Below are 26343 nucleotides of genomic sequence, written 5' to 3' on the forward strand. Positions count from 1 at the left end.
CCGGCGCTCTTATCTTATTTACGCTCATCGATCCGCGAGTAATTATAAACCCAAGCAGATGTTTATTACCGCGAGCGGTTGTTCGACCAGGGACAACGGTGTACCCCGATCCGCAGCTGACACGGGGGAATTCATTTATCAGCGTCTGACCTATTGTGACACTAGACTACTGCGCGCGCGAACGGTCCACGGAATTCCGACGATCTGCACACGCGGCTGAATTATAATCGTGAATACTGTTGCGAAAATTGGCATAGGCTGATGGTAAGAATTCGTGGAGTCGGGACTTTTTTTTCATAAGCGGTCGACTGTTGCCGCGACGGGGATTGCGACACGGCTATGGCGCGACTGAAAGTCACTCGAGACAAGCAATTCTAACTCGGCGCAGTCGCCGTGATCGGGGTTCAATTTCAATAGGTTTTGCTGCGAACACGCGACAGACAGTGTCACAGTGGGATGCCACGAAAGAAGCAGTTGCTTCTACTGAAAACATCCTCCTCTGTGCTCCATATCGACATAGGGGAAAGTGGGGCATAACCGAGTACCTAATGTATTTTTCCTGCTAGCATAGAGTCAGACGGCAAAATAAACTTTGGACACCGCTAGAAACCTTAATTGGACCTTACAGAAGCAGAAAATTAGAGTTCTTATATGAAGAAACTATTTGGCTCACAGGAAAACAAGTTTTCTCGGAAGTATGCAAGTACCCGGTTTTACCCTATAGGTGTGGGTAATATACCGGGTACCTATTAAAAAACGCATAAAATATGAGGTAATTATAAAACCTGTATTACTATTATTTGAGAAACCATAAAGGAAGGTTTTTTCTTAAATATTAATTTGTATATAAATTTATTTTAATTTATTTAGTGAACAGAAATCACAAATGAGCAGAAATACGGACATTTAGAACATTCTATTTAATTACAAATTACTAATAGTTAAACAGCTTGAAATATCTTTCTTAAATAGTTTTCGAATTATGTTGGAATTAATCAATTACTCCGCAAATTTTCATCACAAACAATTTTCTTACACCTTCTTTATGACGAGTAACCTCTTAAATGAGCAGAAATTGGGACATTCACCTTGCGTTGGTTACATATCGCAGCTCTTCTCTTAGAAAAACAATGATACCCGGTCTGACCCACGTTTCGCCGCACTTTCCCCTACCCATTCATTAAAGTCGCGTTTATCCTACAAATCCTTCGGACTGACCCGTTCGTTCGAGTAACGAACCCTCTCAACAACAGATTTGCAAAGCAACCTCCCTCTAAAAGACAATCGCCCACCCCCCTCCCCCCCGGTCATTAGCCCTTTCCTCGAGCAGCTCTCTCTCTCTCTCTCTCTCTCCCCGCGATCTCGATCCCGCGCTTGCGTGCGCGCGCTACAGCGCAGATTATTCACGCCCACGCGTTGCACCGTGCGTACACGCCGGCCTCTCTCTATCCGACAATTAATCTGCCATTAAAAGCGGCCGCGAAAAATCCCGCCGCTGAATATAACGACGCGTCTCTGCCTCTCGCTGCACGCGCCCCTCCGAAACACTAGTGCGCGTACGGGTTACACGTGTCGCGCGACGCAGCCATTGTGCCCGCCGATCGATGCTTAATCTGCAATTAATTAGGCAGGAAACGTTGGATTCTATCGCGACGACCGGAGCGGCACGCGTGCGTCGGAGCGCTGGAGGGCGTGCATCGCATCGATCGCCGCTCGCCGTTTCCCTCGTCCAGATCGAATTCCCCGTAACCTTGTAAACCGGCGGTTACACGCGGTTGTACAGTATCGGCGAAGGTGTCGAAGCGTAGGGCTCGCGAGCCCCGCTACACGCCCACGCGGCCAACCGACAGATGGATTAGACAGATACATACGCTTATTGGCTTTGGTGAGCGCGGTGATCGCGCTGCTCGCCTGTCTTCTGGCTGGTACCGAGGATTAATCGCCTTGTAGAACGGAAGTCGTCGAAGGCGGCGGGAATTTGATCGAGCGCGATCTCGCCCGCTGCTCTCTGTCTCGAATTAATTGGAACGGAGACACACCGTCTCCCTCGCGTAACTCGACATTCTGCTTATTGTAGGGGAGACCGGGGCTAGTTGATACGTTCTTCAGTTTTCAAATTTTTTTTTAATTTTTGTTTGCATTAATTACTTAATAACAATTGTGCCAAAATATACTTTGGTCCTTCCTCTTTAATATATAGCTAGCGAAAACTTGAGAAAATACATACAAATTGAGTGAAAAAATGTTATTTGGACGGAGGCAAAATGTATCAATTTACCCCACTGCGGGGCTAGTTGATCTGTTATTCTGTTTTTAATTTTTGTTTGCATTAATTCCTTAATAACAAATATGCCAAAATATACTTTGGTCCTTCCTCTTTAATATATAGCAAGCGAAAACTTGAGAAAATACATACAAATTGAATGAAAAAAATGTTACTTGGACGATCAATTTGGATGTATCAATAGTACATTGCGTGACAAGGGAGAGAAGAAAGCGATTTCGACGAGCGTAAAGTTTCTACGCGAGGCAAAATCGCGTCTCTCCCTTGTCACGCGCAATATTTATTTCAACACCTGCATGAAAGGTGTGTTTTTGATAGCCTGCTGAGCGATTCGCAAAAAAATACACATGATCGATAACGATTAGTCGAACAAATGCATCTTCATGCCACAGGGTAACGCCAAACTCCAGTTTCCTTGGGAGCAAAGTAAAAAATTGCGAATACGCATGCGTGTAAAGTCTTTTTCCCTTGGGAGAAAAGTATAAAACTCGAATAATCTGACATTGTCCATTTTGCTTGGAGGCGTTGAAAAAAAACTATTTACTGTTTCTCCATATAAACGAACACAGTTTAAAAAAACGATTGTTAACGTCAAGGTACACAGACGTACGCTGAATCGTAGTAAAGAATTGAACAACAAACTTCACATATCTCGCTGAAATGAAGCTACATATATACGGTGTCGAGATAATTCGTCTGTATCAACCTGCCCCTGTATCAACTGGCCCGAGTCTCCCGAACGTTGTCCATCGTCATCCGTGGTAGCCGATTTTACGTCCAGTGTTGGGTAATGCTTCGGTTCTGCCAGATAGCGAACGTGATTTCACTGCGTTCGATTCGACGTCGAGGGGGAGACAAGTGTTGAATGAAAAAATACTGCGCTCCGTCCCTTCCTCCGGTTTCTGCGGTTAATGTGAGAACGAAGGCGGTCGGTATTTATACGGCGTTATTAAGGAGAACGTTACAGCAACCTTGACATTTCTGCAGCGAATGCGAGCGATAAACAATGCATCACGGCCAGTAGCATTATAACGATCTTTCCTCGCGGAGCTGTCGCCTTGATCTTCATCGGTGGCAGAGCTGTCTTCTGAGAGAAATTTCAAGGAAGAATTTGCAGTAATTGTTTATCCTCGGCTGAGGGAAACGAAGAATTCCACGGTGCAGTTTCATTGCGTCGAAGCCATTTTGTACTGTCTCGTATGTCGGCTCTAAGTTCGCGGGACGAACTGGTTGAACAGGGAAAAGAGGAGCGAACGGCGACGAGTCGATCGACTCGCCGATACAGTGTTGAAAACAACTCAGATCGACGATGTCTGAGCGTGGCAGACGCTCCAGATCCGACGGGATCTAGATCCGCGACCAGGGAAACGTGCACGCGAGTCGGCAGGGAAAAAGTCAAGATCGACCTAAACGCGACAGATCTATTCCTCTATTCATCGCTCTTGCTCTCGTCGCGCTTGTCCCTTTGGCCTCGATTCGATTTGTCACGTGCTAGAGAGCCGAGACGGATGCTGCTGCGAGGGAGACTTCTCCCTCCTCTGAATACTCTATCGATCTGATACCAGCCACCCCGATAAATCTCCTGTCGAAACCTCTCTCTTATCTAGATCTGCCAGCGTGAATTTTATTATATTCGGAGCAGCTCCCGACACTCTGGCTATCACCGAAACCGAAGAATTCGGTGACCCAAGGATCTCGCATTCTCCAAGATATCCTAATTACCACCCTCACTGCCTTCAAAATCAGTGCTCGGAATTGACAACACCTCGGAGATCGAAGTCTCCAGTATCCCTACGACTACTTCTGTCCGAAGAGTGTTAGGATCCAGAGCTTCCATCGGCCAGTGGCAGTGCGCGCGAGCAACGAGCCGGTGCGTACCGATCCTCCTAACGAAAGAGTCCTGGAGGTACCGATTTGGCGATGCTGGTCGCACAATGCGCGATCAGGTGAACGATACCGGCTCTGTCGCGATCGGATTTGGGAGTAACCGGCAGGAATTCGAACGGGCGTGTAGGCGACAGTGAAAGCAGCGTTACTTAATACACCGTATCGCCGCTCGTAAATAACAAAGGCCGCGCGTTGCCAATGGCCCGGCCGACTTTTGTCGTCCCGCTGCACGTACGTTTAAGGCGGCGCGGCGCATGCAGGAACTCGCGGCCGACGAAAAAACGAGGCTCGCGAGCGCGGAAAACGAAAGCCGAAGAGACAAATTGCGGACGGTGACGAACACGCGTCCCCGGGCCCTTTGTCCTTTCGCAGACGGTGGTCTTTTTGCCAGCGACTGGCGGCGGATAACGCTGCTCCTTAAATGGGGAATCGTTCATACTTCGCGAGTGCTGGACGGCCCGCGAACCTTTCGTTGAGCAACGTCTCCGGCAGAAATTCATCGCGCGCGATGAAGAAGAGCCTGATCGAGAAAGAGGTTGTTGCACGATGTAGGGAAAGGGCCTTGAAAGACCCGCTGAAGCCACCCCAGCTGAAAGATTTCAGCGCGTCGGGAACTCCGCGCCGCGAGCTGGGAGGCTGCCAAAGACGAATCATCGTCCTGTTCGCTTAGCGAGCAACGCGTCGCAGAAAAGACGCTGCCCTCGCGTAGGTAGGAACAAAGTAGCGAGAGCTGGTTGATTAATGGGTCAGCCAGCGAAAGAAGAAACGGATTAAGCTCCGGTGAAATAATTAATTTCTTTCTGGCGCTGCGAGCTCGGACGATCGTCGTTTAATCAGGATCATCGGGAGGCACGACCTTCGTCGCGGCGATGGCTCATTAATAAAAAGAATGCACTCGCTCGCTCGCTCTCGCGGCACGCATTTCCAGCGCGATCTCGGCCTGGCGCCGTGTAAATCGAGGAACCCGCGTGCACTAGCCGTGCCCCAAGGGGACAGCTTTCAAGGTTGCGACCGATCATCGTCCCACCGAGCCCTCCCTCTCCTCTCCCCGCCCCCTCTAACCACGTCGACGACGAAAAAACCACCGGGGGATGCGCGTGCCACGGTAGAAGACCCGGCGTCCCGTCGCGGCTTCTCGCGCTGTTCTGGCGGCGCGAACCGCGAAAGCTTGTCCCTGAATTCTGGAATCAGAAGCTGGGAACCGGAGCACGCTGCTCCGGCAGAAAAACCGACTTTTCCTTTTTGCCGCGAACGCTACAATATGCTCGACGAGACTGCTTCCGTTCACACGCCGGCGCAGTTTCGCATTAAGAACGCTAAGATTTTCATCTTTCTCTAATAAACTTCTTCGTCTTGGGAACGACGGCTTTCGGTGGTTGTTTTGTGGCGGACGAGCTTCCTTCGACCGTTTTTGAGTTGCCGAGGACGTTGAGCGAAGCACCCAAGAGTTTCTGCTCCAGGTATCCCGCTGAAACGTCGACGCTCTTATTCCTGCTATCCCTTTAGCCTCGGGAGAGCTTCATCCTTGAGAAGACCTCGGCTAGGGTATCCTCGACGATCGTCGGTACCGTGGACCACAACTCGAGTGCCTCCTCTCGTGTTTCTCGCGGGGTCCGAGGGTTCAGCTGAAACGATCGTTCCCCTGTGACCCGCGGACGCCGCGGCCCGGCAACTCCGTTGCGCGTGTTGGTTTCTAGCAAAAGCGAGAGTTCCTCCCACGCGAGCTCCGAGGACGCTTAATATCCCTTTCCTCCTCGCCATTAGCGTCCGATCGTTAGCCAAGTGCTATTTCACGTGCGGAACGCAAACGATCCTGCACACGATCCGCGCACCGAGCGGAGCGGAGCCTCCACCGGAGGGGTCTTCGCGTCTTCAGGGTGCGTGCGTGCGGCTGCATCCGTTTTTACGGCGGATACGCGCATGCATGGATGCGCCGCGCCGGCCCGTTTCACCGTGCGCTCGTAATTTATATCGGGGCCGGCTTCAAAATTGTCCGTGGCGAATATCCTTATATGCATAATGATCCTCATTACCGGACACTGGCTGCGTATGCAAATGCGCGCGCTCGTGTCGAATGCACGGGGACGGCGCGAGTTCAAGGATTAGGCGCAACTGTGTAGAGCCAGTGGATTCCAGCGATCGCGGATTGGATTCCTGCGATGCCGTGCCGAGCATCCTCGCGTAGATGCCCGATGACGAAACGGCGCGTAGCACGGAGATCCTTGAAACCGGTGTCCACTTGTCAAGCTCTAATCCATCGCCTAACTGGAGTCCGCTAGGCAAACGATCTAGGCCATCCGCTGGAACGCCGTCTTCTTGCAACATCGAACGTTGCTTCTCTGGAAAGGCTAGCTTGGTCCCAGCCGCGGGTTAGCCTGGTGTCGTGCAACAGATGCAACGATAACCGAGGCGACCAGCACACATGTGCGTGCACCGACGAGAAGAAAAGAGGATGAGATCGGTGCCGCCTGCCCTCCCCGTTTGGCCGCGTTCTATTTCTCCCGTTTACTCTCTCGTTCCGTTTTCTTTCATGGTACGTGAATGAACAGGCCTGGGCGGAAGTAGGTTACTGTTACGTCATGCCGCGGCAACATGCGCATGCACGGTGCCCCGGGATCGTTTCCCCGCTCATATTAGACCAGATCCTGCCCGATAGACCGGCTTCGCGGAGAAAGTAATTAGAGAGAAAGAGAGATCGCCGTGGCGAGATGCGGCCCGCCGTTTCCGCTCTGCTAAATTCAAGGTTACCCATTGTCGGGATACCGCTTCGATGCTCTCTCGTCCATCTCTCTCTCTCTCTCTCTCTGCTCGCGCCTTCCATCGCTGCTCCTGCGGCTACCTGTCGCCAGCTCCACCTTCCCCGAGGAATTCGTCCATTCGATGCTGGTCCATCCAGAGCTGTGCGATTTTAACCCTCTACTTTAGCGATACATCCCATACAGCACACTTCGTTGCAGCAGTATTGCAGGAACGTTGCTGCAATATTGTGTTGTTGCAGGTTGCATTGCAATATTGCAGGAACGATGCTGCAATACTGTTGTGCATTATTGGAGTGGCAACGATCCTACAATATTCCTGAAATATTGCGCGCACATCGTCGTGCAATGTTCCAGTGGCAACGTCCCAGCAAAATTGCACCCACATTACCGTACAATATTGCAGAAATATTGGAGTGGCAACGCTCCTGCAATGTATCACCCGTATCGCCGTGCAATGTTCCAGTGGCAACGATCCCACAATATTTATGCAATATTGCGCGCACATCGACGTGCAGTGTTCCAGTGGGAAAGCCCAAACAAATTTGTAACATTGCAAAAATACGCACCTGCAATATTGCGAAGGCGGACATAGGACTGAACTTGCAACGTCTCTGCAATATTATCGTGCAATTTTGCACCGCATCATTTCAGAGACGTTGCTGCAATATTATGGTGCAATCTTGCACCGCATCATTTCAGAGACGTTGCTGCAATATTATGGTGCAATCTTGCACCGCATCATTGCAGAGACGTTGCTGCAATGTTATGGTGCTGTGTGGGATATGGAATTTTGCTACTTTTGCGAGTTGCAGCTCGAAAGGGTGAGCGAGTGACAAGGCAGGACCCTTGAGCAGGAATCGGTGGCTACCTATACTCGAGCTCATTGCAAAATCGACTCGATTGCTGGGAATTTCTTAAACTATGAAGCTTTCAAGCGCAGCTTATGGAACTCTAAGCGAACTGACCCTCCAACACACGACACCCCAAGTGTTCCTCGTCAGATTTGCAACCCTCGAGAACGAATATAGAAGCTAGAAGGACGAAATGATATCCCTCTGCTAGTGAATTCGCGGGAACACTTTCGCGCAGCTCCCCCTGGCCCCTCTCTGCGTCTCAGGCGCGTCTAGTCGGCCAAGAAAAGCACAGGGCTTCGCGGCTGTTAGCTGTCGGCCGTCTGGAGCCGCGACTAAATATGCATATGCGCGGCGAGCGCTGGTGTCTCCAGCGCGCGCTGGCAAACACGTTTCAGGATATCATCCGAGGCGAACAATGGGGAATCAAACGGGGAACGTAGGCGCGCAGAAAACGTTAGGCTGGAATGGTTCTGGCTGGCCGGTCGCCGTTGCAGAATGCGGTTGACATTTCTCGGCAAGTAGAGCGTTACCCCGGGGCAGAACCGATCGGCGATATTCGCCCGCCTGGCCACCGTGCGCCATTTCCCATTGTCGCGTATCGACCATCTCTTCGAGAAACTCCACCATCCTCAGCTTACCCTCGAAATAGGATGACGAGGCTGCGGTCCAAGCATATGTGCGGCCCGCGTGGGTAATAGGTTTTTCCTCTATGAGACTTAGGGGCGGATTTCGAGCGTCTGCCACCCCTTCCGTGAAATATCATCAAATATTTTAATTTAAATTGAGTTATTGCTAGTCTGCTAGATGAAAGAAAAGCGAGCAGTTTTTAAAGTTCTCTCAAGCCTCTGTGTTTCAACATTTTTCAATTTCATTTGTCTAAAATTTGCCACCCCCTCTAAATTCTCCGCCCTCGGCTGCAGCCGAGTAAGACGAGCTACTCAAAGTTTCACGAGAAGATCCGGTCCAAAGTTTCTTCTCCCCTGTTAAATCAGACTTCAATTTTGTCACTTTGAAGGTTGCGATAGTACCCAAAGGAGGGAGTTTTGCAGTAGGCAAGCTGATAAGGGACACACGGTTGGAGGAGACGCGATAAGATCACGGTATAAGACGTAAGACCGTTTGGTATGGGCGAGATCGCGTTTCGGGGCACGTCGATCAATCGTGCGGTGTCGCAACGAGGCGACAGTCATTTGTTCGCCAACGAAATCAGCCAGGACATATTTGTTCGCGTGTAAGGGGGGGGGGGGCTAGAGGTGGTCGTGACATAATGAAGATAGTATGTAACGACGAGGACCGTACACTTTTCAGGTCAGCTTCCTGCTATGTTGGCAACGGTGATGGATAGCCTGGTTGCATGTCCGACGTGTCGAAACATCTGTTCGATAAAGAATTATTAATCGCGCGGCTTGGGAGAGGTATCTCCCCTCCTCTTGCTCTCGGCAAGTTCAGGACAACGCTCGCCGAACGTAAAAAAGTAGTGGTGAACAACTATCGATGGTACTATCGATAGTTATCGATGGTCCTCACTATCGAAAACTATCGATGGCTTATTTTCACTATCTATGGTTATCGGTATTGAAAATTGTGGGTTGATATCCGTGCAGTTCCGATCGCTTTGCTTAAGAACTGCTGCTAAAGCATTAAACTGGAAAAAATAATTTTTGTCCTAGAGAAATAATTTCTACTTAGCATAATAATAACCAATAACATCGAAATTTATCACCTTTACTTTAAGTTCAAATTTTATTGTAAATTATTGAAACTCAAGGTTTGTAATACAGTTATTAAATTTTGTAAGATTGAAGAAAAGGATGTTAAATTGCATGTACATTTTTTTTTGAGCCAGTAAAAAAAATAACAGTTCAAATTAAAAATCTCAAAATCAATTTATAATATTATTACTTGTATTAAAAATAAATTGTTTTATACATACATTTATAAATTGATAACTATCGATAGCGCCGACTATCGATAGTTCTCCACCACTTTTTCCTAAAAAGTATTTCTTTGGCTCTTCGCTCGAAGTATTTAGACGGTCGGTTATCTCATTTTTCGGGTGATCCTTGGCGTAACTATTTTGTTTCCACGCGGACTCAAATTGCTCCGTACTCTATTGTAATAGTACACCACTGTGTAATTTGTTTTTTATGTACTTATTGTGCCTGTCCCGTGCAATAAATACTAATAAAAAGTACGATACAACGAATGCTGCCACGACGCAGCCGGATAATGATCGAACGATACACTTGCCGAGGTCTCGGATTCCAAATAGTGCTCCCGTAGAATTCGAGAGCACGCCGGCCTGCATCCGAGGCCCGAGACACAGCCGCGACACCGTTCCTTCCACTGCAATTCCATTCTTAACCCGAAAAGGTCACGGTGCATTTTGCACAACCGGCTGGAAAGTGTGGCCGCGGCTATTGTGCCAGCCGCCTCTACGCGAAAGCGGGGAGAATCGCAGCATCCCATTGACGCGAGCGACAGAAAGGCGAAGCCGACAGTCATTACATAAACCGCGGTAATTCGTGCCGTCCGAGTAATTAGCCGGCCGCGTCCGTATTTTGCAACTGCTTAATAGCCCGCGCAAAAACTGTAGCCGCGAGTCCCTGCTTTGCTTTCTTACGCGGGAGATTTACGAGAAAGTTCGCATGACGGGCTTGTTAATAACGTGGCGCAATCTCGCAAGGTCGGAGGAACGATGCGCAACGGTTTTCTAATCGATCTGCTAACTATCCCGGGCGAGTATCGCGGGGTAAACGAACCTGCGGCGTCCGTATTCTTAATCCTCCCTTTAAACACGATTGTTACTGTGCCGCCCCGCCGTTAATTCAAGTGTTTCATCGAATACGCCACAGTATAACCGCGTATGATCTAATAGAGGCCGTAATTTCTAGATAGCCACGCTCAGGATATCCCCAGACATGCCCCGGCTCCTTAATTAGCATACAGACATCTACCGATGGAAGGCCAGACCACGTCTGCGTAATCGCCTGCGCAGAAGAAACCTCGGCCCTCAGCTAGAAACTATTATCACGCTAATCACTACGTGTCCCTGGATACGATCCAGAATCCCAGCCACCGCAAAGGGAAAAGCTAAACGGAAAGTCAGACTCGTGCCTAGAAGCCGACGAATACGCGTTAATCCTGCTCGTGACGTAACAGAGCCCGTCTCGAGCACGTTAATTTCATCGCTCAACCTTTTAGCGGCGTCGGTGTGAGCCGCTATTTTTATGTAACGCCTCGCGCACCTCTCCGGACGAAAGTAAAGCGCAACGAGCACCGCGACGCACGATGTCCGCGCTTTTCTACGCGAATCCTCGCGGTTTTCGAGCCCCTGGAGTAGCGTAGCGGTCACGATATCGTCGGACGCGAGTGTTCAGTCGACGCTGGTCATCAATTTCCCGGTACGAAGCCGATGTTATCGAGGCCGCCGTGTGATCGATCGAGGGAATCGGCAGAAATTCTCGGCGAGAGGCCCGATGTGAGACGGTTGCTCCGGCCGCGATCGGTTGGGAACACGCGCGATAGGTAAACGGCGCTCGGGATTCTATCGGTGGCGCAGGAAAGTGTGTCGCATTGGTCAGAATGTGCGAGCGACGGGCCCGGACCCAGCCGGTGTTGCGCAAAACGCTTAAATCTTTGAAACGGCTGTGTAACGGGCGACCGTTCAGTATGCCACGAGCAGGCGGCGCACCGTGCAACCGGGGCCCGTAACACTTTCCCGGGGCGGCGTTACCGCGGTCGCGCGTCTTATTGTTAGATCGTTACATATGTATGCGCACACGTGTAACCGGCCCGGCGGCTCGTTCCGCGGGACCGACGATTTTCAGCTAGCCGCTAGCCGTTCGAGTAAGGTAAGTTCAGGTGATAAGGCCCACCTGTAATTCATCCTTAATATGTACAAGTTTTTTTTTTTTAAAAATTATAGAACCTTAGGTGGGCCTTATTACCCGAACTTACCTTATTAGTGGCGCGAGGGTTGCAATTAAAGGAGGCAGAAATATCGGCGCACGGATCCCCGACTCGAGATATATTGCGCTCGTTTTCGCAGGATCCACGGTTCGTCGAGGGCCGAACGCGTTGGGCCTGACCACCCACCCTCTCTCATAGATCAGCGGGTATATTCGTGCGGCCGTTTCGGGGAGCCCGTGGTGTTTTCTGTCAGCCAGCTTTTGTGCGAACCTATAACTTCGTTCGGGGGACCACCTAGACCTAATCGAACAGGCCCATTCCGCGCGACAGACCGTTTCATCTCCCGATACCGAGGGTCCCCTCTGATCCAGCCGACCCGGCGTTCCCCTTCGATTTCCAGGAAGCCTGGCTACGATCTCGAAGGTGAACCGGAGGGGCCTGGCGGACGTGCCAAATCAGAGGTCGTTTTTGGGGATTCTGCTTAGCTCACCTTCGAGATCTGATGCCTCACGGGGAATTCTAACGGAGCGTTAGGCAGTGGCGTATGGAAATGCGTGGTGAGGCGAAAGTGCTGTGGGGAATGGTAGTTTGATTCGGCTCGAAGACGGCTGGGTATTATTATTATTAATATTATTATTATTCTTATTATTATTATTATTATTATTATTCTTATTATTATTATTATTATTATTATTATTATTATTATTATTATTATTATTATTATTATTATCAACGGGAATACCTTTTAGTATACAAAACATGTTAACTAGTACAAAAAGAAATGAGTCTGGTAACTTATTCTAATAACCTAAGCATATGTGCTTACGCATCGGGGACAGTTATTCGGAGAGTCGACTGAGCAATTTGTGCCGGAATGAATCACACGATATAGAGAACACATCAATATCAGTGAGATATTAGTTCACCGCATACATAGCTCTATTGATGGGATCAGCTGTGTAGTTAAAGTACCCATTATTATTGTGATTAGAAGTCTAGGATTCGGGGACGAGTGACTGACACAGCTGGGGAATAACAGTGACGGAGCAGGATGGGATACTGTTTCAACAGAAGTTGGAAGAGGGGCTTAATTTATGCGAGCTGAACTCGACAAGTCCAGAAACGTCTCTCGATGCCTGCTTCTGGAAAGCAGACAGGTATTCGTCGAGCGCCGGGCAACTGGGCCAAAGTCAGCGACGTCCCAGTCCCTCTAACGCCGAAATCGGCGCGAAGTACCGTTTTTTAACCTAGAGCCAAAAACCGGCGAAGCAGCGTGGTCGCCTGGCGAAGGTGTTCCTTTTCACTCGTAGGTTTTCCGAAGCAATAGAAGGATTCCAATCGGTGTAGGTGAATGGTTTTAATATCCACCTGCGTCTAGGAACAACGCTTGCGCGTTAAATTTGGAGACAACCGTGAAATCATCGTTTATTCGGTGTACTTTGCGGGAGCTCGCGAAGGCACGGTACTGCGCAATTCTCGCTAGGAAAGTGGCAATAAATGTTGCCCGCTGCAGGAATTCATCCGCCGTTTTATTAACACGGTCTGCTCGAGTATGTTTCACGCGGAGGCTCGGGTTAATAACAATAATTCATAAGCATCCTCGTTGCAGGCGCAGCGAGGGTTTCTCCTCCGTGGAAAGGTGTTTCCTTCTCTCGTTTTAGAAAACGGAGCAGGGTAAATTATCCAGGGCTTTTACCTGTCTCGAATCGCGAGACGCGAGCCGCAACGCGCGAGCCCCCCCTCGGCGCTGGCCGAGCATTATCCGCGAAGGTCGTTACGAGAACGCTGCACTGTGTCAAACGGCTAGAATTGCCGGGCGAAAATGAAACGGGGGCAACGGGAGAGGCTAGACTCTCCCAGAGAAGAAAGAACCGCCTCTCCATTGTGCCCCAAGTGAAATCTCAGACAGCTTGTGGCTGCAACGAGTCCCCGGGGCAGGCTCGCGCTGGATTACGACCGGCTAAGCGACAAAGGTCGGCGTGCAACGCGACCCATTTCAGTCCACGATTAACCAAACGATTATGCGCGATCGACGTGCCCACGTCGATTTAAAACAGACCATTCGAATATTCCATTAGACTAATTCCACTCTAAACGGTCCAATCTCCCACCAAAGTGACACCGAGAAATTCTAGAAAGCTCGGTACAAACCACTTACAACTTGTAGCCGAAAAAAGTGAGCTTCGAGCGACTGCGCGTCAGTTCTATGCTGTTCGAGTACTCGAGTAGTCGAGTAGCTTGAAGTTCGGACCGAGCCGAGACTCGGTTTCCGAGCCGAGTACACGTAAAAACCGAGTAGCTCGAATTTTTCTCGAGCGGCTCGAGAGACGAGCGGCCCGAAAGAACCGAGAAACTGGAATTTTTTCGAGCGGCTCGAATATACTTGGACCAACAAATTTTTTATATTTTTTTCACTCATTCACATTGTTATTTTTTTTATTAAGTATCATGGTGTTATATACTCTAATTATTTTCTACTCGTTTGTCACGGTCTATTTGGAAGGCCTGAGAGTTTGAAGGGAGGATGGGGTGTAAAACTGGTAGGGGTGAGTTTGGAGGGATTTGTGGTGGGGGAAGTGGATTTGAGCAGCTAAACTCTTTGCCTCAACTGCATCTTGAAGATAAAAAGTGCGATTTTTAGTGGTATTCTCTATGCTTAGTCAAGTAACCCCGTTCGACATAGTCAACATTTTAAAGTTCGTACGTACAAAACCTCCAAGCACCGGATAAAATAAAATACCCTAAATTATAGTCAATGTATCAGGTTTCCACAAAATATTCATGAAAAAACATCAAGCAATGCTTAGTGGACGAAAATTCATAAACAGTCGAAACAGAAATATTTACTTCCCGCCGACCTTTTTAGATTTTTCATTCTCGCTGATAGAACACGCAAGTTTTTGTCACGGTGACACATTAAATAGGAAGCTAGTCGTTCACATGCTTCACTATCGCGAATCGCAGCATAATTTATAACATAACACAACAATTAAAGGGAATTAGTCAACTAACCTCGTTAGTCAACTAGCCCCGGTCTCCCCTACTACAAACTCTTTTTATTTTTTATTATGTTTTTCGTCCACCTTTAGGAAATAATTGTTCACTTGAAGCAGAGGTTGCTGAAATACATAAATATTTCACCGTCATAGTCCAAAGACTGGAGAAATGGAAAAGTTGTACCACCACTTAACGACATCTTAACAATATTATCGACATATCGTTAAGTATCAATAAGTTATAGATAAGATGTCGACAATCGACAGTCCATCACACATTTGCTTACATACCGGGTTGCATATTAAAAAAAAAAAACAGCTGTTTGCAAGAGCGCAGTTTCGTTCGAAACTTTGAGCCTCTTGAGGCAGGATTTAGAATTGTTTGATCGTGCCGAAATTTTGCACACATACTTACCACGCCAAAGGCAAATAAATCAGGAGTCGTCGCGACCCGAATTTTTAAATTTCAAAAAAAAAAACGTTACAAAGAACACCCTACCCAACGTCGCTCCCCGATGTTGCCTACTCTGTTCCGAAGCCTAGCAAATACCGAAACGAAATAGGCTGCTCCCAAAGGCCGAATGCCTACAAACTCGTTCCCAGAGCTCTCCGCCTACTAATATACCAAACAGCAAACTGTACACTAAAGATACCCGATCTCGAAGCAATTTCTCAACCGCTGCGCAGGGGATGCAGCAAGGAAACGCAGCCAAAGGATCAAGGACGCGTAAAGTCGCGCATGCAATCAGACGAGGGAGAAGCCAGCCAAGCACTCGCGCATTTAAACTGCACGCGGTGGCTCTCGGTAACGAACCGCGGGAAAAATGCGCGCAGGAACTGTTCCGCGAGCACACAGGTAACCCACCGTAATGGGAAGGCAGAGTGGCCTTATCCCACAAGCGGGGTTTCGTTCGCCAGACGTTTGTTGCCCCGGCGCTCGCACCGAACGTGTGCTCGGGTGACGTTCCCTGTATCTGGGTGAGACTACATGGACAGGGATAATGAGAGAAACAGCCGGATGGAGCGTAGGGGAGAAGAGCTCGCGAGCTCCGCCGCTTCGCCCCTGCTCGGCAATTGCAACGAAACGGCAGGCAGAAGAGCGTGGAAAAGCGAGTTCTATATTAAAGCTGATAAACTCCTCGAGCCCCTTAGTACACGGGACCAGGAAATATTAATGGAGCATGCGCGACGGAGCGGTAATTTACAGGAGTTCCTCAGGCCTCCTTAGGATTGCATGAGAAGAGTCTGAGAATCCTGGCCGCGGAAAGGAAAGAGCAATCGACTTCGCAAGGCGATTTTCACGGTCCCCTATCTGCGAGCACACCACGCCCACCCTTCTGCGGAGGGAAATGCCTGTCCCGCGATCACCGACGGCCGAGTTTCGCACGGTTAAGGAGCACTAAACGGCTCTTGACCCGGTTATTAAGCCTCATATCCTCCGCGGCAGCGATTTCTCTCGTTAGGGGAAAGACATCCCGAGCCCGCCTTCTTCTCACGCGAAATCGAGCATAGCCGTAACAAAACGAGATTACGCCGCTCTCAGCCGATTTGAATGCAAGAACGGCCCATTAACCGTGGCGGGGGCTGAGGCTCGCGCTTCCAACGGAGGCATGCATCCGAGGGGAACGCGTCGTCGAAATACCCAGAGACCCAATTTGCCACCGTTGCCGCCAAACATTATTATTCATTTGCCCCGGCGTAATAGCCTGTGTCTGGTCGCCGTAAAAAAATCCACGTACCGTCGCTTCCTGAGCTCGTTTCGGTGCGGTACGGCTCGGTCATTAACGTTTCTCCGTGCGACGTTCCTGCAGTGGAAGCGTTGCGCGGAACCGGGGCTCGGAAACAGCTCTGCTGTGACGCAAGCATCGAATCGCTGAGCCAGCAGGCGTAGGTGGTAATGGATTATTAATTGACAGTGTCGGGCTAATTCGGTATGCATGGCTATTACCTTTTCTTGTCGATTGAATCAACTTTCGATCCCTGCCTGTTGAACATTTCGAAGCTTCCTTCCGTCGCGATATCTTCAAGTCCTTTGGATCCTCTTCTACGCTCACTTAAGCCTCCAATGTACGCGCCAACCGGCAGAACGAAGAGTTTCGCGGAATTTTGATTAGTTTGTTCATTCGAGTCCCGTTAATACCAGATCCTCACCGTTCACGATCCCGGACGACAGGATCTACGCGACAGGGAACGACGCTTTTTCGCCAGACACACGTCCGTTTATTAGAAACAGATGCTAACTGGACCGGCCACGCCCGATCAAGCTAATCGTTACCTCCGATACACACGGGAATATTAATTAAGCCGGGCGATTAATATAGAAAACGAAGCGCGGTGGCTGGTTAAGCGCGGGCAGAAAGTTAGCGGCGTCCATTGCGACCGAGCAGGCGCCACAGTTATCGTAATTATTGTAATTGGCGTTTACGAGGGCCATGAACAGAGTCGCTGGCCGGTGATCCGCTTCTCGGGAGCATCCGAGCGGAGAGGCGACTCGATCTTCCGGTTCTTCGACGATCGAAGGACGCTCCAAGTATCGCGGGTCCGAGTAACACAGCCCTTCGATGTTTTACCTACGATAGTTCGATCGATAGGTCTTATTAGGTGGAGCGGACTGGCCAGTGGCCATGAAAAATCTTCGTTATTGAACGGGGGAGTTGCAACAGTCGTTTCTTCCCTTCTGCTTGATTACCAACGAGTTCGCGAAGAACAGGTTGCCGCGCGAGGTTAAAGATGCAAGCTTGAATAGTTGCAGGGATATCCTGCGTAGCCGAGAAGCGCTGGACTCGGATAGCTACTTTGCAACTATCAAACATCTACCGAAGAAACGAACAGTGATTGAAGCGCTCCTTTCTGGTTTCAATCTCACAGGATACTTAAACAATTAAGAGCGATGTAAACTCGAGTATGCTCGTGGTACGGGTTACTCCGTGATACTTTTTCATTTATCTGTAACTCTAAAGTGTCTAACTCAATTTAGATGGAACAAAAACTAACAGGCAGCGTTGATGTTCTAGTTTATGTTCTGGTAAAATAATTAGTCAAGCGAAGTTAGTGTGATAGAGCGAGAGAGCATTTTGTTCCAGCAGCGGATTATTCGTGAGATTCTTCGTGCTATTTGTGGACGATCGCTTGTTTATAAATGATATGTGCTTTAGAAGATAAGTGGAAAGTTCAAACTATAGGTAAGTGGTGGTGAAATGACACTTTAACAAGTCTTGCTCTTGAAATTATCATACAATAAGGCATCAGTGTTATTTTTGCTTATGAAAGGTGACTAAATTCTTATTTTTCGTGTGCCTGACTCTGCGTTTCTGATTGCTCTGTTTGAGAAATTTTGATGGTCAATACCAGAAACAGTGTTTCCTTACGTCTCAGACATCTAACGATCATGAAACGATTGATTAATATAAAATAATATGAAATAATATAAAATAATGTAAAATAATGTAAAATAATATAAAAAAGTAGCTGATGGCCATAACACGGAGTAACCAGAGCTATCACGGAGTAACCAGAGTATGACATGACAACTTAATTTTGTACATTTTCAATTAAATATACTTACTAAATTTCTGTTAACCTATTATTCGTTCCTCCGACGGCTGACCTATCATTATATCCTAGACTCACTTTCAGAATATGTAAATACTAGCGTCCCCCGTCTCGACTTCGTCCGAGATATTAGCATGACGGATTCATGTTTATTAGAATTAATATCTTTTAAGGAAATTAAGTATTTTGAAAAGAAAGCTTAATTTCTTCATAATATTCTCTGGATCCCTGGCATCCTTCAGAACATCAGTGTTTAGGTATCTTGAAGGCGGTCAGGGTTTGTATTGTGAAGAGTAAGATTTTTTTTTAAATGTGTGTATTTTGCCATAAAGAATACGCAACAGTTTTTTTTATAAATGCTTCCTAGGTATAAACACAGCCGAATTGGCACCTCGTTTCAATAACAATATATTCTAGGTATCAGTCTCTAACGAGCACTCGTACTTAAACAAACTATAGGTACTTAATTTTTAATATATGTTAAATTGCACTTAATTTGCTTTCCCTATCTTTTCAGCGATAGAGCAGTTGTAGCGTGTTTTCCCTGGAGAAATCGGCTCTAAACCAGGGATGAAGAGTAAGATTAGATCCAAGCGAGAGGTAGTTAATTCGAGTAACCAGTTGCAACTCAGTTTCCTCTAAAAACGATCACCTACATTCCCGCACCGATTAGCCCGAGGATCTATGTTTTCTATTATGCCCCCCCAATAATTGCCGCTAATAAGGCACTATTCATTTCGCAGCTACTTCTTGCACGGGTCCGCTATCTTCGCCCGTGAAGAAAGGATCGTTCGCAAATAGAGAATGCATTAATGCGATTCGTCTAAAAATCCCGTCGAGCGTAACGCGTTTAGCGCGATACGAATCTAACACGCTGATGTAACACGCGGTAATATATTAACGAGTCAAAGTTATAGGAGCACGGAACCGGTTCACAAAGCGTTAACAAACTATTTCGATCGCCCGACATAAATTAGCCGTCCGCAGTGATTCGCCGCGGCGGAGCGCGGGCTGATATCCCGACTAAAAACCGCAACAATGTTCGCGACCTGGTCCGCGTGGCGAGAAAAAAAAAAGCAGGCGGCAGAGAAACGCCTGCAGAATTTCCAGTAATCTGCCAGAGACTTCGAGCGTTCGAGGGGGCTCGCTTGAAAACGAGAGTGGAGGGAGCGGCTGATTTATTCGCGCGCCGCGCGGATTACTCTAGCGTGAAAACTCGGTAAGCGTCGAACTCGCCGGTCACAGTTCGATGAACCGAGTAGTACCCTGAAATTCTTCCAAGTGCAGGCGAATTAGAGTCGGACGACGAGACCCGAGCCTCCTTCCTAATTGACGCAAGAAACCGCTTTTCCTCGCGACTCTACGCCCGCACGAACAATACCGGGATCTTCTAATGTCGTTGCCCCTTTTAATGCAAGGAACGAAGCGAAGCAATCGCACGGCAGCCCGCTCCAGCAGAAGTATTTCCCTGGCGATAAATACGGTCGGACGCGGCGCGGCGATGCGGTGATCCACGATGACGTGGAACGCGTTAGAACAGGAATCCAGATTCACCCGATTCATCAGGCATCCGCGGCGGAACACGTTCGGTTTCCCAATCGAGAGGGGCGTCCGGCTAATTAATCACTCGCGCGGCCGGCAATTATTCAGCTTCGATAGCCGTGAGAGCTGGCCAGCGGCAGCGGGGAGGGTAGGTGGCACCGAGCGTGATTTTCTGGTCAGACGATCACCGATCTCCGTGCGCGAGCCACCGATATCGCAATAAGAAGCTGTTCACCTTCGCGGAACCCATATACACCGCGGCCAGTGCCAATTGATAAATGAGATCGGTGGCTAGCGGGCCCCGCTTCCTTTGCCCCCGTGGCAATCGATCCCGCGCCTCTATCTGTTCACGTAAACTAATTCAATTGGGTCTCGCCGGTGCATCGCGAATACGAGAACTATCCCCCTTCGACACGCCGGTGATCGAATAGCGGCGGCTCGATAAGAATCGCGGAAAATAAACGAGGACGCCGGCCGGCCAGCGGCCATTTCAAGTGCCGCCGAGGCACCGAGCCACCGAGGCACACCGTGTCCTTGCGCGCATTCAAATCACCGGTGTTAGCCGCCGCTCCAAAGGCTATTGAGACATTCATCACCCCCGATGCAAAACTCCAGGGAACAATGCAACGCTAGCCGACACGGTGGGACCAGCGCCGCGCGATCGTACGAGTCCGATTTCAAGGGGACCTGAAAACGGCCCCCGCGCGAACAAGCGTCCGTGATGTACCTAGTGAACTTTGGGAGAGTGGCACGCTCGCTGCTTCGCCGATCGATCCATCCAGCCATCGATCCGTGAGCAAAGCATTTAATTATCCACGGACTTTTTCCGGCGACGCCGTAGGATTTTTGTTTTGATTTATGGAGAGCCCCGATAGACGGGTAACGAGGACTAATTGGTATCAAGCACTTCGCGATTAATCCGCGTCCGCGTCCCTTCCCGTTCCCGCGGAAGATCATGTCGAAGCTGACTCGACACGATCGCGCTTCACGGTATTCGCTTTTATTTTCAACCGGACACCGCGTATAAATTGCTAATGGTTGTGGTCGGAGGAAGAGGGTAGCCGCGTGTAGGTGTTTCATCTAGAGGAATGCTTCCTGCTGGATTTTGCTCGTCAGAGGTCGCTGTTAACTATCCTCGAGTTGTTTGAGATCGCTCGAAAAGTATTCCGCAAGCTACTCCTGAAAATTGTTGGCGACACTGCCTCGAAAGCACTGCGGATACCTGAGAAGTAGCGCTGTTTCGAGACTCGAAACATTCGATTAGCTTGAAGTTCGAACCGAGCAGGACTCGGCTTTCCGAACCGAGCCGAGACCCGAACGGTTTCGGGTAACCGAATGCTTCGGGTAGCTCGATTTTTTCGAGCCGCTCGAATGTGTTTCGGGTTACCTTTAATATATATCCATACTCCATTAGGAGCCTCCGAAATATCAAACTACACGTGTTATTTCTTATTAGTACTACTACTAGATGCTAACAAAATGAAAACCTTATTTAGGAGCTTATTCCGAGGTGTATACGAATTAAATTATGGGTCAAAATGGACGTCGCATCCAATGTGTTGTTAAAATATTCACCAGGCTAGGGTTAACTTACTTCATATGGTTTTCATATTTATACATCTCATATTATACATCTAACTTAATTAATACTTATTCGGTGCCTACAAAACGTTCCAGCCACACCAACCTAACACACTGCACCATAGTCCACACAGTGACATTACAGTCGGCTACCTAAAATATATTCGGGTGGCTCGAAAGTCGAAACATTTAACATACGAACTGCTTGAAAAAATCGAGCTACCCGAAACACATTCGAGCGGTTCGAAGCATTCGGGTTACCCGAAACCGTTCGGGTCTCGGCTCGATTGTTTCGAGTCCTATAACAGCACTACTGAGAAGCAGCTTCGCCCGGTTCGGCAACCCGAAAATGCGGCAGCAATTGGAAACAGAAGCGCTCCGTTCGATTAATTCCCCGCCGAGATATGAAAGTCCTGCAACGGGCTTCCGATAAATTCCAGCTGCGATTTAATTAGAATTCTTCCGCGGCAACATCCGCAGTGGCGACTCGCCGGGATTACCGTTCCCCGCGAATTCTGATCATCGTGTTCGCGATAATTCCCCATATCGAGCCGCGAGGAGAGAAACGGAGGACCAGTTCTAATTAGTATCCCCGCGATAGTTCCCGTCGCCGCCGCCTTTATCTTATCGCGTAATACGCCAACAATGTTCCGGCTATCGCCGGCTCGCGGACAAAACCGACTCGCGTAATTCGGTTTTAACGCGTATCCCTGTAATCACGGGCCTGTTATCGGGCGACAAGCGGGGACGAAGGATACGCGAGTGTTCCGGAGAAATCGTCGGCAGCGAGTAACGTATCCGCGGTAAACGAGAATACCGCTAAGCTCGTGTAACGAGACAACGATCCTCGGTGTTTGATAAATCAACGATGAGAAACCTCCGCTTCTGATCGCGAGGCTCTTATCGCATGGGAAGAAGCTAGGATTGGAGTGAGAAATTAGTTGACGATGGCGGAGGATATAGTTCTAAGGAGTAAGGAGGAAGGATTCTGGGACAAGGATCCTTCGATCACCACCACCGAATGGCACAGCAAAGAGTCGTCGACCTGTTCCCAGAACCATAGACTCTACCCCCGTGCTCCTTTCGTCAGATAGAGCATTACGACAGGAGCGTATCATCAGAGTCCCTTCGAGGAATGACGAGGGCCCGGGAGGCCCTTTCACGGTCAGGCAACCCGTGCCCCAGCATCCCCGCTAACAATGTTTGTTATAGCAGACGTACGTCGCGGAATGTACGCATTATATCATTACGCATTATTACCCATTACATACCTCGTTACACCCCGTGTGTATATCGTGTACTACGCTAGGCTAGGTAGACGAGAAAAACCGAGGGATTTCTCTTCTGGCCTGTTGATGGGACTCGCGCGGGACCATTATCATGCGCAGCCTGGCTCTCTCTCTCCCTACACGCGCCGCCTGTACCCGCGTAATACGTGGCGCGGGTTGTATCTAATTGTATAGTAAATAACCTCCGTGAATTACGCATATAATGATTAATGCCGACGTGGAGACGCGCTTTGCGCGGCACCTATCACCCCGCGACACTCAGCCCCGACCCGCAGGCTTCCAGAGATCTTCTTCGACCAGCTACTCCACGAAGGACTGCTCCTCTGTTCTCTACTACCCCTTAGAATTCAGATACTTCCAAACGCGTTCTTCCAGCAGTCGACGCGGTGAAAAATATGTGGCTACGATAAGAGTCGCGAGGTGTTCACCTTCGAGTAGATGCGTTTCCAGAAGCGATACCGAGCGGCTGAATTTTTCCGCGAATCAGAGGTCGCACCGGGATAGCTGATGGCACGTTTATTACTCAATACGCAACGATAAAGCTTGCAGCAATTGTGCGAGAGCTCTACAGAGATACAGCGTGATAATGAGTAGATAGCGATAATGCGGTATTGTGTCGATAACAGCTTGGACGGACATCGATATTGTTTAAATAAAGGCTGAAAGTATTCCAAAGGTAAAAGAGTATCTACTGGAGAAATCGCAGCGATTGCGCGCAAGGAGATTATCATCCTCGGACGCAACGACAGGTTGAAACGTATCGACCTGAAAAGCGCAATCGCAGCCGCTACACCCTGCAGGCCGAAATAGTGGAGAACCGTGCCGCGAAGAGCTCCGCAGGGCTGTCCGCAACAATGGTGTGCTCCAATATTTCACCGAGGCTTGCCGAGGCGTCGCGATCAAATCTTGCCTATCTGCGATCTCGAACAAAGAGCTGATTAGAAGTACAATGGCTTTCGTTCACCGGGCGCGGCGCGCGTCTGAAAAGTTCACAGGACCGCGAAACGACGAGGAGGATGGCCGCGTAACCCCCGGAACACCGGAGCCCCTCTGCCGCTCGTTGCGCAACCGGTGTACGAAACCTTCCAGCGTAACATTGACTTTTTCAAGTGTAATTGCCGCTCGCGCTCCGATTACTAATCGACGCCACGGTGAACGTGACACACATTCGATTTTAACCTCGACGGCTGCCACTCGTGCGCGCCGCTGTTCGCGTATTCGCGGGCCATTGTCCTCTCCGGGCGGGCAAAAAAGCTGCGGGGAAAAATCGTGATCGCCTCCCTCCGCCAGGCCACCGAGCGTCGCCGGGGCTCGTGGAAAACGAGCGCCTGGTCGAGGGCCAGTTCTGCTATCGGCTTGCTTTTTAAAATCGAACGGTCGGCATGGGAATCCCGGCGGCGTCGAAGAGGGCACGCTGACCAGTGCGCGCGCAAAGAAGTCAACGTTACGAGGATCCGGATTTGCAAACCAGTCCGGCTCAGGCCGTGTATTAATAGTTAATAATAGTAACGCGTGATTACGATGTTCTAATATAGGAAGAGGCTAGAAAAATGTCCACCACGAGCGTTACACGGCCCGAGTGTAACCTGTTACCGTGTACCTGGATGATGTAATGAAAAAATAAAGTGCGTTCAATGAAGAATTACGACCGGCGAGTTTCTTTTTAATTGGCTTGCTGGAACGGTCAGCTATGCGGACGAATGGGAGCATCTCGGGTCAGTCGAATGGTAACAGCATACCACGAATATAATTAAGAGTAATTGTACTCAATCGGCAGTAGGTACTTGGTGTATGATCGTATTTATAATTAGTAGGTATTGTTAATCGATGTTAACATTCACACTTAGGGTACAGATATTCAAGAGAACCTGTACTCTACGGAATCGGTGGTATATTCGTTCCTAGACTGGCTTAGGATTGCAATATGGTTCAACTAAAAGGTCTGCGTCAGGAATGAAAAGCTACCTGACACGGGAACAGGGATCTCGAGGAAAGAATTTCGAGCTCTGATCGCCGCGATTCTCGATGGTAGGATGGACCACTAACGGTAAGGGATCGAGAAAAAGAGGGGAAAAAAGCCGAGACATGAAGAAGAGAAGATCGACGGCCCACCAGGCTGAGCTTTACCATCACCTTGCGAGAGAAGTTCCTCCCCTGGACCGCCATTTTTTGAACGACCGCTAACAAACGGAGTGGATACAGTCTTATCCGGACGAAATTTTTTCACGCGGATCGAGTGACCTATAAAAGTCTCGCGCCATTTAAAAAACACACCCCCCAAAACCGATCTCCCGTAACCAAGCTGCCGGAACTGGATGAAACTCGCAAAACGATTACGCGACATAAGGCCCAGCCGCGAGACAGGTCGGTACGAAACGATACTCTAGAAAACTTTCCACTCACCTGCTGCCGCTGTACGATCCAGAACGTGGTGGACGACGGTCGCCGCGAGGCACGTCCGCTTGCGAACTAAATTTTTGTTTTCCCCACTGGTAACTCCACTGTAGCACTGTATTACTGTACGTGTACCCTGCGCCGTGGTACGTGTGTATATCTATCTGTACCGGGCGCGCAGCAACGAGGGGGCGAGTTGCGAAGGGGCCCGAGGGACACGTCGAAAACCACCGGCTACTTGGGCGTGCGGCCACGCGATAAACGTCGAAGCGAGAAGGGAAACCCGGGGTAGAGGAAGAGAGAGGAGAGATAGAGAAAGAGGGGGGAGACAGAGAGAGAGAGAGAAAGAGAGAAAGACTACTGGCCCTGCTCTGACACAGATCACTGACCAATTCCGCTGAACGACTGACGCGATACTGACTCGTCGCATCTGGCGAGGAGCGCGACAACCGGCTTCGCGGTGCTCGGCCGCGTTCGCGAAACCTCGGCCGGGCTCGGCCAGCGAACTCGCTAGCCGCAGACCTGCCTGCGCGCGTGTGCGTGCAGGTACACCAGGTACAGTACATCAAGGTAAGTAACGTGCACGAAGGTATACGTACGCCCACGCAATTTAGGCCCCGGACGATAATGAAGAACTCGGCCGTACCCTACGTGGGGGTGCATTATGGCCGCGTTCGCGCCTTCGTGCGCGCCTCGTTTGGCCTCTTCCCGGGGGAAAAAACCTCCCTCCCGCTCCGCGTAATGAAAGTTTTGGCGGCAAACGGCGCGAGAGCTTCCCAAGCAGATTTAGATCGCTATTAACGATGCCACCCCCGCGGAGAAACGGACGGAGAGTCCTTAGGCAGGATTCGCGGCGGCGCGTACGAAAAGTCGAGTCGATCGCTGCGTTATTGCGATTGCACCCGGGTTTTTGCGCTCCGTTTCGCGTCGCGTTAAGTGTATTACCTTGTAGAAATATTGCCGCGTATCGGACCTTCCCGCGGGGAGAAACTGGTTTCGCGTTTCGCTCGCGCGTCCGCTAATAAAATCGCGTCGGCCGCGAGCGATAATCGTCGGCGTCGCGGTTATTGCGCCCGCGTCTCCGTCGCGCTCCTAATTTTGAATCCGTGCGGCAAGGTGGCGCGGTGCGCGGCGCCTGCGCCGGCCCCCCGGCTCGCGGCCCGTCCACGAATCCCGGCCCAAACGTTCGTGTTAGGACCGCCCACTGGCAGCGCGGTTCTTTTCGACGCGCTTTGAAAAGGTTAAAGTACTTCGAGATCGCTAATGAAGATCGCGGGGGAAACGTAGGGTGTT

The 26343-nt window shown here is 49.6% G+C and overlaps 1 protein-coding gene across 1 annotated transcript in view; it reads right to left on the bottom strand.

The window, feature by feature from the left end:
• The window catches only part of LOC143367993 (uncharacterized), a 124317-nt gene extending 98604 nt beyond the window's left edge, over positions 1–25713 (bottom strand). Inside the window, exons 1-2 of the mRNA XM_076810286.1 lie at positions 25697–25713; positions 25060–25455 (exon numbers count right to left, since the gene is read on the bottom strand). Of these exons, the coding sequence (XP_076666401.1) occupies positions 25060–25455; positions 25697–25713 (413 nt within the window). The remainder of the gene's footprint in view (positions 1–25059; positions 25456–25696) is intronic.
• Positions 25714–26343: the final 630 nt, after the last annotated feature.

Source organism: Andrena cerasifolii, chromosome 4, assembly GCF_050908995.1.
Source record: "Andrena cerasifolii isolate SP2316 chromosome 4, iyAndCera1_principal, whole genome shotgun sequence".
NCBI lineage: Eukaryota > Metazoa > Arthropoda > Insecta > Hymenoptera > Andrenidae > Andrena > Andrena cerasifolii.